The 14,014-nt window shown below is 34.5% G+C and overlaps 1 protein-coding gene across 1 annotated transcript in view; it reads right to left on the bottom strand.

Annotated features, from left to right (window-relative positions):
* bug (thioredoxin domain-containing protein bug) overlaps nt 1–14,014 on the bottom strand; it is a 72,913-nt gene that overhangs the window by 39,801 nt on the left and 19,098 nt on the right. Inside the window, exons 3-4 of the mRNA XM_090409182.1 lie at nt 11,642–11,958; nt 3,822–4,027 (exon numbers count right to left, since the gene is read on the bottom strand). Of these exons, the coding sequence (XP_090265308.1) occupies nt 3,822–4,027; nt 11,642–11,958 (523 nt within the window). The remainder of the gene's footprint in view (nt 1–3,821; nt 4,028–11,641; nt 11,959–14,014) is intronic.

The following is a 14,014-nucleotide window of genomic DNA, read 5'->3' on the forward strand; positions in this document are numbered from 1 at the left end:
CAACATCTCCAATTTTGATATCAGGTTTAATACCACTTTCCTTCATAAAGTAATCCATATAGATAATGAATAACAGAGGTGATAATGTACATCCTTGTCTGACACCAGATTTGACATTAAACCACCTTCTTGTACATCCTTCAATTCTAACTGCTGACTTACAACTCAAATAAAGACTAAGTATTGCTTGACATAATGATCTGCTGACACCATACAACTGTAGCATTTTGAATAGCTTCTCTCTTGGCACCTTGTCATATGCTTTTTTGAGATCTACAAAACTTAAATACAGATCTTTGTTATATTCCCATGACTTTTCAACTATTTGTCGTAAAGTGAATATCTGATCCTGACAGCCTTTATTTGGTCTGAATCCAGCTTGTTCCTCACCAAGCTTCTCTTCCACAATCCTTCTCAACCATTTCTCAAGTATACTGGCATAAATCTAACCAGGAACACTCAGTAGAGAAATACCTCTGCAATTCTCACAATCAGTTTTATTTCCTTTTTTATATATGGGTACTATGAGAGCTTTACTCCAATCATCTGGAATTCGTCCTTCTGTCCAGGCCCTCTGAACTATGCAGTGTAGCCACGGTAAAACTTTTATACTTGCATACTTGAGCATTTCTGGTCTAATATCATCTACTCCAGCTGCCTTTCCACATTGCAGACTTTTGATGGCTTTTTCTACTTCAAGCATGGATATGTATTCCTGATTGCATGCCTGGTCAGTGTTTTTTACCACTGTGCTGTCATCATTGCTAGTTTCATTTAGCAATTTTTCGAAACTTCAAGGATAGCTTTTTCCAGTTTTCATATCAGCTTTATCATCTCTAAATCCTTTTACAGCGCTCTTTCCTCCATTTGTGAGCTTCTTCAACAACCTCCAGAATATCTTGCCACCTCCTTGATATTTATTTTCTATGTTCTTACCAAAGTACTTCCATGACTTTTGTTTAGCTAGTTTTACACAGTGTTTAGCTTTCTTACATTTGTCTCTGTATTCTCTAAGAGCACAAGCTGACTTATTTGCCAGGAACTTTTGATATGCTTTCTTCTTTTCCTTCACTGCCTCTTTAACTTCCTGTGTCCACCAGGGAGTTCTGATTTTTCTATCCTTGCAAACAACCTCACCACATGCCTCTCTGGCAGAATCAATCAATATTTTCTTCAGAGCTTGCCTCTGAATCTCCAAGGTTTAATTCCTGTTCTGAAACTCTTTCATTTTTTCATGCATAATGTTTATATATTTTAGTCTACAGTTCACATCTGAGAGCTGCTCAACTTTTAATCATTTTAAAACTTTCTTACATGTTCTTCTTTTCAATATGAAATTCAATTTTATCCTGCTTCAGACTAAATGGTGATCACTTCCAATTTGAAATCCTCTGTACACTCTAGTGTCTTGCACCAGAGAGAAAACATCACTATCAACAATAATCTAGTCAATGAGACTTTTCTTATTCCTTACCTCTTCTCTCCATGTGAATTTGTGCACATTTTTATGTTGGAACATGAAAAATAAATAAACATACAAAATTAATTATATAATAGAGGTATATTTCTTAATAATATTTTCTCACAGTTTTGGCATGGAGTCCAAGATTAAAGTTGAGATTATGGCAATTTAGAAGGAAATCATCACTTTCTTTAAAAATAAAAGATATTTGTATTTACAGAAACATCCTAGAGGACTGTGGCTAGTATTTGTAATCCCATGTTTTGCTATACTAGATTAGTTGCATTTATTGTAGAACATGTAAATGTTCAGAGATGCATTTAGAAACATATCAGCCTGAATACACTCTAGGTAGCAGTAAAGGTTGAATTTTATCTTTTGGAGATGGCATTATAGAGCTGATTGAGTTAATAGACTTGAATAGACATAATGAACTTCTTTATGATATGAGAAATACATTTAACATAAGGGATCTCGTCTCTTCTTAGAAGAGATGACATCCCTTACATTATGCTTACTTAATAGAGATAATTTTCTGTATTGTTTTGGAGTTGGAACTGTTGAGAATAGCATTTCTTTGATTGTAGAAATTTCTTCCTGATGTAGTTTGGATAAGGAACAGATGACAGCTCTCACAAGAAAGCATACAATAATATCATACTTCTGTGTGAGATGGTATTATTGTATGCTTTCTTGAAATGCATACAATAATACCATCTTGTATGCATATTGAAAAGAAGAACATGTAAGAAAGTTTTAAAATGAATAAAAGTTGAGCAGTTCTCAGATGTGAACTATAGACTAAAATATACAAACATTATGCATGAAAAAATGAAAGGTGAGCAGAAGTGTGATGAATATACTGACCTGAGAAGGAAGGTTTGCAACAGATGTTGATAACCATTTAATTCCCTTTTTATAAGGACATCCAGGAAGTATATAGTCCCAAAGTGCATAGGTTATGCACTTTGGAATGAAAAGATTGCATATTTTATATCATGTTGGTGGTACTGGATGGCAGAATATTTAAAAATCTAGGGATGTGGGGATGATGGTGGACAGAGATTTAAAGTTCAGAAGACATATTTCAAATTTGGCAAAATAGCTCAAAAGGATTACTAAGACATTGAAGAATACATTGACAAGTAATGATAGAGAAATTATTATTCCTCTTTATAAGGTTATGATTTGGCTGCCTCTTGACTACTGTGCACAGATTTGATCATTTTGGTGTTTCATGGGTAATCAGGAGGTGGTGGAAAGGATTTTGATATGAACAACCAACAGTGACATTCTCTGTAATGCTCTGTATGAGGACAGATTGAAAGTGTGTGAGTTGCAGTGTTTATTTGACAGGCAGAGGCAAGAGTACAAAATAAAAACTTGTTTTTATAATCATAGAAACACATTACTCAAACAACTCGATAAGACTGATACAAAAAAAATTTTAAAATATATGACAAGCAGGAGAGAACAAGGGGATCACCCTGGGAAGCTATGTAAGAGAGTGTAGTGTGTGGACTAGACTTTTTGCTTGGAGTCGTGAATGCATGGAATGAAATGGGCAGAGGTCATTGTATTGCAATGCTGAATAAATTTAAGGAGAGGTATGATATGTGAATAGTGGATGGATGGCATGGGTCTTCCATAATGAGTCTCTTGACTCTATGGAGATACCCACATAATAGTAATAATAAAATCACTTTTTCAGCTAAAATCTCCAGAATTCATAATGAACTTAAAAGGGTCTAAAAATCTGATGAAAATTTTAGTCATAAAAATTCTAGTATTTCAGCTAGAGGAACATTAATAAAAAGAGAAGCCATGTCAAAACTTGCTTATAAATTTGTGGAAATAAGTTTTCAAATCCTTGATTTCTGAGATAAAACCACCAGTATTTTTAATATAAGAGAAAGGATGGTCAGTTAAGGGAGAGAGGAGATTCGAAAGAAACTTCAAAATTTTGTATGTAGAACTTCCTATATTTACAATGTATCATAGAGAATATCCCAGTTTATTCAAGTTAGGAAATCCATAAATTGTAGGTAACTTTGCATGGTCACTTGTAAGTTTTTGAACAGTATTAGGATGAACTGAAATACACTAGCCCAATAGGGAGTTAAAATGGCTCAAGGTTGGATTTCTGTCAATTAATGCATAAGTTCATTATTTCAATGAACACCTTATGGTTATTCCTTCATCAACATGTATTTATTTATTTATTTTTTTTTTTCAGTTTAAATATTAAAATAAGAATGTAGAAACTTCCAAGACTTTTAGGTCACTAGGCAACCAAACTTACTTATGAAAATAATAAAAATATTATTTTTATTATTTTCAACAGTAAAATACTACTCACTTGCTATTTGTTACTGCATCTATAGCATAAAAGTAAATATTGGGAAATACTCTAGCAAGAGCATTAAAGTGAGGTGCAGCTCTAGCTGAAAAAACACACCAAGGAGAATAAAACATAACAACTGTACACTCTCCACTTGTAATGTTAGGTACAGGTGTCAGGGCTTCCAAAAGTGAAGAAGTGTTGACAAGTTTTACTTCTGGAACCTATAAACAGAAATAAGTTAATTATAAACTAATATGAAATAAGTGTCCAGAAAAAAATAATTATATATATATATATATATATAAATAAGAATAATTAATAAATATGAACATTCTAAGCCAGTCAGCCAAAATGTTTACATTTAATCATTACTCAGTGGTATTACTTGCAACTTAGAAAAACATTTATATACATCTGTGTTTAGATATTCAAGAAATAAATTAATTTTAAAAATGATAAATAAAGAACTTCAACAAGTGTAACATTCATCATCATCAAATTCCTGAGATGTACCCTCAAGGAATGTACAGGATATGATAGTACTACATGAAAAATTTACATCATTACTAACTTCCTAACTACAATTTTCCCCAAAATCAGTCTGTTACATGTCAAGACTCCAACATTATCAGATCATATATTTCTATCGTCTAAGGCACTTTGTACTGGGTCATTTTCCTGCCAACCTGGCAGAGAACACTTGTTTTGCTAATCTTTCCTCACCCATTCTGTTTAAATGACCATACCACCTGAGATTAGCTCTGCTAACACATTCCTGGATGCTGATAATGTCAAGTTCTTTCCTAATATCCTCATTTTTAATATGATATTGCCATTGATGCCATCTGTTCACATCTCTAATCTTTCTCAGGATCCTCATACCTGCAGTCTCTAGTCTTTGGTCAAGTATTTTACTTCTGACCCAGCTCTCAGATCCATAAGTTAAAACTGGTTTGAACACTGTCTTGTATACAGCTAATTTAGTGTTCCGACTAATTTCTCTCTTATTCCATATGAATTTATTCAATTGACTGCCTACTATACCAGCTTTGTTGATTCTCTTATCTATTTCTATATTTAATTTACCATCTTCAGTAAAAATCTTAGCTAGTTTTACACACTGTTTAGCTTTCTTACATTTGTCTCTGTATTCTGTAAGAGTAAAAGCTGACTTATTTGCCAGGAACTTTTGATATGCTTTCTTCTTTTCCTTCACTGCCTCTTTAACTTCCTGTGTCCACCAGGAAGTTCTGATTTTTTTATCCTTGCACACAACCTCACCACATGCCTCTCTGGCAGAATCAATCAATGTTTTCTTCAGAGTTTGCCACTGAATCTCCAAGGTTTGATTCCTGTTCTCAAACTCTTTCATTTTCTTTTCAATAATCTTTCTGTATTTTAGTCTACAGTTCACATCTGAGAGCTGCTCAACTTTTATTCGTTTTAAAACTTTCTTACATGTTATTCTTTTCAATATGAAATTCAATTTTATCCTGCTCAAGACTAAATAGTCTTGAGCAGGATAAAATTTGAAATTGGAAGTGATCACTTCCAATTTCAAATCCTCTGTACGCTCTGGTGTCCTGCACCAGGGAGAAAACATCACTATCAACAATAACATAGTCAATGAGACTTTTCTTATTCCTTGCCTCTTTTCTCCATGTGAATTTGTGCACATTTTTATGTTGGTATATGGTGTTAGTAATAACCAGTTCATGTCCTGAGCAGAAATCCAACAGGTATTTGCCATTATTATTAGCTTTGCTCTTTTCTCCAAATTTTCCCAAAATATTTTTGTATGTCTCACAATCATTTTCTACTCGCCTATTTAGATCCCCATCAAGGACCAACTTTTCCTTTTTCATTGTGTCAGTTGCTTTTTCTAAAGCCTCAAAAAATTCTTCCACTTCTACCTTAGTAGAACCTTCTGTGGGACCATAGGCACAAGTAAGTCTCATTGTCCAGTTCCCCATTCTGATATTTGCCCACATCACTCTACTTGAGACTGCCTGCCAATCAAGAAGATTAACCTCGTATTTTGTGTTGAATACTATGGCTACTCCTTTTCCTTGATTGTCATTTCCTGAATATAACATTTTGTATTTTTTGCTCAGAAAGATCTCACCAGATCCCCTATTATGTCGATCTAGTACTTATCTAATTGTTCAGCTAGCTCCATTTCTTTGCCATTCAGGCTTCTTATGTTGATAGTATTGATCTTTACCTCTGGTGATGTTGAGTTAGGGTGTACTTTCAGATTTAACATTCAAAATATTCTCAATTATTTTAGGCCTGTTTTAATTTGAAATGTGGCATTTAAGGTTAATATTAGTATTGCTGACACTAACTATTGAAAACAATACTTCACTCTGTTAAAAGGTGTGTTAGGGTTAGCTACACATTGCAAGTCTACAAGAACATGCAACATGCTAGAGTTAATAAACATCATCATCAAATTCCTGACATGTACCCTCAAAAAGTGTACTGGATATTATGATAGTACCACATGAAAAACTTACATTACCACTAACTTACTTCCTATCTATGAGGGTGGTCTGAAAAGTTCTCAGCCTTGACCATAGATGGCAACACTATCAGGGAGATTTTTTTTTTTTTTCTAAGTTGGTACATCTGTCACAAGCATCCATGTGGAATTGCAAGGCAATCTATCAAGTAGTATGTTTTATACAGCTGTCTGAAGCAAAAGTGTTGTCTGTATCTCTTGAAATAGATAAAATTGTGTGGTTATAAAATCCTTTGTAAAAGAAGGTTTAATGTCAAAAGAAATTCATTCGAAGTTCATAAAAGTTTATGGGCACTCTTTGTTTTCAACAATAAAGAAATGGGCTGCCGAGTTTAAATGTATCCATACAAGCCGTGAAGATGATCCACGTGATGGATGTCCAAAAATTGTAACACCACAAGAAATCACTGATCAAGTGCACAAAATGGTACTGGATGACAGGCGATTCAACGTGAGTGAAATTGTGGCATAAAGAATTGCATATGAAAAAACTTTGAACAAGATGGGTGCCACGCTTGCACATGGCAGATCAAAAATGCACTCGCATGAAAATCTCTGAACAGTGCTTGGAGCATTTTAACAAGAATAAAACTGATTTTGTGCATCGATTTATTACTGTGGATGAGACTTGGATTCACTATAACACCAGAATTCAAACAGCAGTTAAAACAGTGGACAGAAGCTGGTTGTTCAGCACCAAAGAAGACAAAGTCAGTTCTATCAGCAGGAAAGGTCATGGCATCAGTGTTTTGGGATGCTAAAGACATTTTGTTTATTAATTATCTTGAAAAGGGTAAAACAATAATGAGGAAATATTATTCCAATCTTTTAACCAGACTAGATGAAAAAATTTGTCAGAAAAGACCCAGTTTACAGAAGAAAAAAATCATCTTTCATCAGGACAATGCACCTGCCCACAAAAGTGTTTTGACAATGGGAAAATTAAGGGATCTGCACTATGAATTGTTGGAACATCCACCCTATTCCCCAGATTTGGCTCCGTATGACTTCTATACTCTTCCTCGCTGGTTGGCCTTTTTCTTCAAATCAAGAAGTGATTGCAGCCAGCTGTAAAGAGGTATTTTGCGATCTTACTGAGAACCACTACAGGGACTGTATAAAGGAGCTGGAACAAATGTATTAGTCTTAAGGGATTTCAATAAAAATAATTTTGAAATTATGAATTCGTTTTTTCATTGTTAGGCCGAGAACTTTTCAGACCACCCTCGTACAATTTTCCTCCAAATCAATCTGTTACCTGTAAAGACTCCAACATTATCATATCTAATATTTGTTTTCAAAGGCACTTTTACCGTACAATCCACCTATATCTTGGTCTTCCTCTGGGTCTTTTTCCTGCCAACCTAGCAGAGAACACTTGTTTTGCTATTCTTTCCTCCCATTCTGTATAAATGACCATACCACCTGAAATTAGTTCTGCTAACACATTCCTGGATGCTAATAATCTTTCTCGCGACTCTCATATCTGCAGTCTCTAGTTTTTGGTCAAGTGTTTTATTTCTAACCAAGCTCTCAGACCCATAAGTTAAAATCGGCTTGAACACTGTCTTGTTTATAGCTAATTCAGTGTTTTGACTATTTTCTCTCTTATTCCATATAAATATTTAATTGACTTCATAGAATACCAGCTTTGTTGATTCCGTTGTCTATTTCCATATTCAATTTACCACCTTCACTAAAAATCATGCCTAAGTAGCTGAAATGTTTTACTTGTTCTATAGGTTCTCCATTCACAATGCAGTTGATATTTTCAATGTTTCAACCTATTTTCACTGTCTTTGTATTGTTACCTTCATAATATCTATTACAACAGTTATTCAATTTAGTCAGGGAATCTTGTAGTAGATTTATTTATAAGTATAACATCATCCATATAGAGTAAAGAGATGACATTAACATCTCCGATTTTGATATGAGGTTTAATACAATACCACTTTCCTTCATAATATGATCCATATAGATAATGAATAACAGAGGGAATAATGTACATCCCTGTCTGATACCAGATTTAACATTAAACCATCTTCCTGTACTTCCTTCAATTCTAACTGCTGACTTAAACTCAAAAAAGACCAAGTATTGCTTGATATAATGCTCCATTGACACCACACAACTGTAACATTTTGAATAGCTTTTCTCTTGGCACCTTGTCATATGTCCAGATCTACAAAACTTAAATACAGATCTTTGTTATATTCCCATGATTTCTCAACTATTTGTCTTACATTGAAAATATGATCCTGACAGCCTCTATTTGCCTGAATCCAGCTTGTTCTTCACCAATCTTTTCTTCCACAATTCTTCTCAACCATTTCTCAAGTATACTTGTGTAAATCTTACCAGGAACACTCAATACAGAAATGCCTATTTAATTCTCACATTCAGTTTTATTTCCCTTTTTATGTATTGGTACTATGACAGCTCTACTCCAATCATCTGGAGCATTTCTGGTCGAATATCATCTACTCCAGCTATCTTTCCACATTTCAGGCTTTTGATGGCTTTTTCTACTTCAAGTATGGATATGTATTGCTGACTGCATGTATGTTGAGCGATTTTTACCATCGTGCTATCGTTGCTTGTTTCATTTAGCGATTTTTTGGAGTAATTACTCCATACTTCAAAAATACCATTTTCTCCAGTTTTCATGTCACCTTTATCATCTCTAATTCCTTTATAGCACTCTTTCCTCCATTTTGAACTTCTTAAACAACCTCCAGAATATCTTGCCATCATCTTCTTCATATTTATTTTCTATGTTCTTACCAAAGACTTCACGACTTTTGTTTAGCCAGTTTTACACAGTATTTAGCTTTCTTAAGAGCCTGTGTAGCTAAGTAGAAGTGGCGTTTGCACTGTACAGTGCTTGACCGCACAACGAAAGGTGTTCGAATCTAGTCGCTGACTAGAGGAACTTTTTCTAAGCCTTTTCTTGACCGGTTCCAGAGTTAGTCGATCTCTGGCAAGGGCTAGCGGGTTTTTCCTCCTGGAAACTAGGGTTTTTCGTCCCATAAACGCAAGAAAATTGGCCATCGAACCCAAACTATTTTCAGACATTAAATATATTGTGTTAAGGACCACCAGATGGCGGCATTTACTAGCAGTCTTCTTCACTGCATGCCGATTAATTAGTGATAGCCTTGGACCAGCTATCTCTGATTGGCTACCAGTGGAGATTGAACTGCCCACTCAGTCTCCAAAAGTTAGATAGGGCTTAAAGACAGCCTCGCCTACTCCCTATACGGAAACAAAAAGGCATTAGCTGATAACTGATTTAGCTTTCTTACATTTGTCTCTGTATTCTCTAAGAGCACAAGCTAACTTATTCGCCAGGAACTTTCAATATGCTTTCTTCTTTTCCTTCACTGCCTCTAACTTCCTGTGTCCACCATTTAGTTCTGATTTCTCTATCCTTTCAGACAACCTCACTACATGCTTGTTTGGATGAATGAATGTTTTCTTCAGGATTTGACAGTGACACTCTAAGGTTTGGTTCCTGTTCTGAAACTCTTTCATTTTTTTCTTGAATAATGTTTGTGTATTTTAGTCTACAGTTCACATCTGAGAGCTGCTCAACTTTTATTTGCTTTAAAACTTTCTTAGGTGTTCTTTTCAATATGAAATTCAATTTTATCCTGCTCAAGACTAAATAGTGATCACTTCCAATTTCAAATCCTCTGTATACTCTAGTGTCCTGCACTAGTGAGAAAACATCACTATCAACAATTACACAGTCAATGAGACATTTCTTATGTTAGGTTAATATCTTATCTAACATTTTGTGCTTCTGAGGCACTCCTGATGGAATCAATCCACCTAGACTTTTCTAGGTGGAATCAATCCTTCAAAAATCTTCACATATTTTCACATAAGAAAATAAACTCATCTCTCTTTCATTTGTTTCAAGTCATATACATATTTTACTTCTTTTCCTCACTTCCAAAGAACAGTATACATAATATCCTTAAATAGTACAGTGTTTTCCTTGGGTATTAATTGCAATATAGAAAAGTGTGCAGCCAGCTGCTGGATCTTATTCCTTTTCTTTTTTCTTTCACAAATATAGAGGATTTGCATCTTCCTTTTCATCATTTAGTTATTTTCTCTTCCATGCTTCCTACATTGAATGCTGGAACTCTAAATACATTTCTTCTATATCCTACACACACACACATATACACAAAGCCACTGGGTTTGCTTCTTTGATCTCGCCCACCCTTGGTGAGGTAGCCCTAGCAAATTTATGATAGATGTAACAGAGAAAGATAATAAAAGACATATCCTCAGTAAACATGTTTATTTTATTTAAAAATACAAATTACCGTCTCATTATTTTGTTCTAATGGATTTCAGACAATTATTATTCCATCAAAGATGGAATAATAATTGTCTGAAAATCTAGACCTTCAATGATCATAACCAAAGCTTTCCTTCTTCAGTCCTCTTCCTTTGGACGTGGGCTAGCTTGTTTATCTAGGCAGAATATGGAATTTCTTCTTATTCCAATGAATATTTATAGCATTAATAATCAGTCACCAAAACCCTTTTTATATAAACAACTTTCACTATTTGAAGAGTTGACAAGTGACTATAAGAAGCTATACATTACATATCACTAGCCCAAGGTAATTCAAACTGTTTTATGACACTATAACTGAGATATTGTATAAAGTTGGGAACAAATCACCCCATTACCATTTCCCACTGCAAGTTAGGCACAATGGCATGTAACAGCCAAGTAACTTAGTATCTTTGAAACTTGATTGTTGCTCTGCATTATGGTTGTCAATTTGTTGATTCTTCTGGCTAGTTTGCCTGTTTTTCAGGATAAAACACAAGCATTTCAGGAAGGAAAAAGACTGCTAACTCCTTATGATACTGGCTAGCTCAACTGCAGATGAAAAAACTTAAAGGTTTTTTTTACATCTGGACAGGATTTGAACTTCAGTCTTTCTGACCAAAGTGCATAATCAAAACCAATTGAGCTACAAAATTCTTCTATGAATATAAATTAACCCCAAATTGTTTACTTTTTTTTTCAGCATGTGATCAGTTAATACATGTTCTTGAGTATAAGTAATGTTATTTCCTAAAAGAATTTCTTCATCATGATCACTATGAAAAAAAAAAAAATTATGAATATCTTTCCTTATCTTCTCAAAATACGATTTTGTATAATTTACTTGGATATGTTTTTTGAAAGAATCTATATATGTATAGCTGCTCACCTAAGTAGAACATTTACAAACATTTACACACAGTCCAAAAAAAATTTCAGCTGTAGACTCACCTCTCCATCCATAAGAATTCTCGATACACAATCTACTTTTGACTCTGTTGTATTGCTTGCTGTAGATGATTGATTTTGATTTCCAGTAGAAGCATTCACTGAATCCATTAAAGCTGATGCATTTTCCACACTATATGGTTCATCTGAATTTAAATCACTAGGCTGAAGAGTTTCTTTTATTTCTGCTGAAAGTACATCTGAAGAACTAGATAATTCTTTATTGATATCATCAAAAATTTCAATATTTTCAGAAAGTTCATGTGATGAAACTGAGACTTCATCATCAACAAGCAAGCCAACAGCAAGATCTTCAGTATCTACAAAGGGAACAATAATTATTATTAGAAATATGGTGAAAGAAGATATCCACCATAAGTATATGGTGGTTATCTTGAGATACAGATTTCACTTTTATTATTATTATTATCAATAGTCCTCCATGGAGTCAAGAGACTCATTGTGGAAGGTGTCACTCTCACATGCACAACTCATCATACCTCTTAGATGCATTCACTTTCCCTGCACTCACACTCTCAGGCAGTGCATTCCAATCACCCACCACTCTCCATGCAAAAAATCTCCTCACTCCTTCACTCACACCCACCTCATATAGTTTCCACAAATGGGCTCTCGTTCTCCCTATCTCCAGATATTCTATGAAAAATCTCATCCATGTTAATCTGGCAATTACCCCTTACCAACTTATATGTCTTGATCATGTCTCCACTAGGCTCTGTAATTTGCATTCTCTCAATTTCTTCCCATATTCCACATTCCAGAGACCAACTTACTCAATCGTCTCTGGACTCTCTCCAACATATCATCCTTTTGAAAACCTGGCAACCAAATCTGTGCACAGTAATCTATGTGTGACCTGATCAAAGTCTTGTACAATAGAATTATTTATAATTTTGTTACTGCTTGAGATCTTGTTTTCAGTCCAGCATGAAGCTTACTGGAGGCTTAAAGTGGCTTTATGAAATGCCAAACTATGAATATGGTATATCATAAAACAGGATTTACAGATTACTGAATTCTTAGTCTACCATGTACTGACTGTTTGCTAACTCATATGTTGGGCTATCATTAATGCAATAGTTTGCATTGATTGCTAATGATTTTGTTACTTTCACACTCAATTAAGCTTCTTAGGGTTCTGCATGTTGTTATGAAAATGATTTTTATTTTGCAACGTACATCAGAAAATTGCCTAGTAAGATGAGTTTAAATTTTACAATTAAGATACAAAATTAAATTAGTTCCAGTGTTTTAAACCAGCTTGAAATTCTTGACTAACAATGTTCAATTATGATAACCCAAGACCTTTGTGTGTTGTAATGTTAAACAGTATTGCACAAAACCATCACCAAATTCCTGACATGTACTCTCAAGGGCATGAAAAACTTACATCATTACTAACTTCCAATCAACACTCATTGCCTATACTAATCTGTTATGTCAAAGGCCAATATCATTATATCTTATATTTGTCTTCTAAGGCACTTGTTACTGTATCAATCCACCTAGATCTTGGTCTTTCTCTGGGTCATTTTCCTGCCATCCTGGCAGAAAAAACGCTTGTTAGGCTAACCTTCCCCTCTCCCATTTTATGTAAGTGGCCATATTACCTGCGACTAGCTCAGCTAATACATTCATCACCATCTTACATGGTAACAATGTCAAGTTATTTCCAAATGCCCTCATTTTTAATACAACACTGTCACTGATCCATCTGTTCATTTCACTAATCTTTCTCAGAATTCTAATATCTATAATCACCAATCTGTAATCAGCTAACGCCTTTTTATTCCCGTATAAGAGAGTAGGCGAGGCCAATTAGCCCCATCTAACTTTTGGAGACTGAGTGGGCAGTTCAATCTCCACTGGTACCCAATCAAGATGGCCCAAAGCTATCACTAATTTCTTTTGGCATTAAACCTTCTTTTACAAAGAATTTTATAAATGCACAATTCTCGATTTTATCCATTTCATGGGATACAGACAGCAATTTTGCTTCACAGTTGTATAAAACAAACTACTTGATAGAATGCCTTGCAATTTCACATGGATGCTTATGACAGATGTACCAACTTTGAAAAAAAAAAAAATCTTTTTTTTTTTTTTCAAAGGGATAGTGGTAGACATAGAGGACATATTGCTAAGGTTGCTAAAGTAGCTTCTAAGATAACTTGGCCATTAAAGATCACATTAACAAGTAGAGATAAGGAAGTTGTTATTCCTCTTTATATGGTCTCTACATTCATACCTGAATTATTATGCTTAGATCTGATCTTCTGGGTTTCTTGGGGATGAAGAAGCAGTGGATAAAATTCATAGGCGAGTGACCAAGATGGTGAGTGAGTGAAGAATGTT

This window comes from Typopeltis vanoorti, chromosome 19 (genome assembly GCF_054136105.1).
Source record: "Typopeltis vanoorti isolate ZY-2024b chromosome 19, IOZ_Tvanoo_1.0, whole genome shotgun sequence".
In the NCBI taxonomy this organism is placed as follows: domain Eukaryota; kingdom Metazoa; phylum Arthropoda; class Arachnida; order Uropygi; family Thelyphonidae; genus Typopeltis; species Typopeltis vanoorti.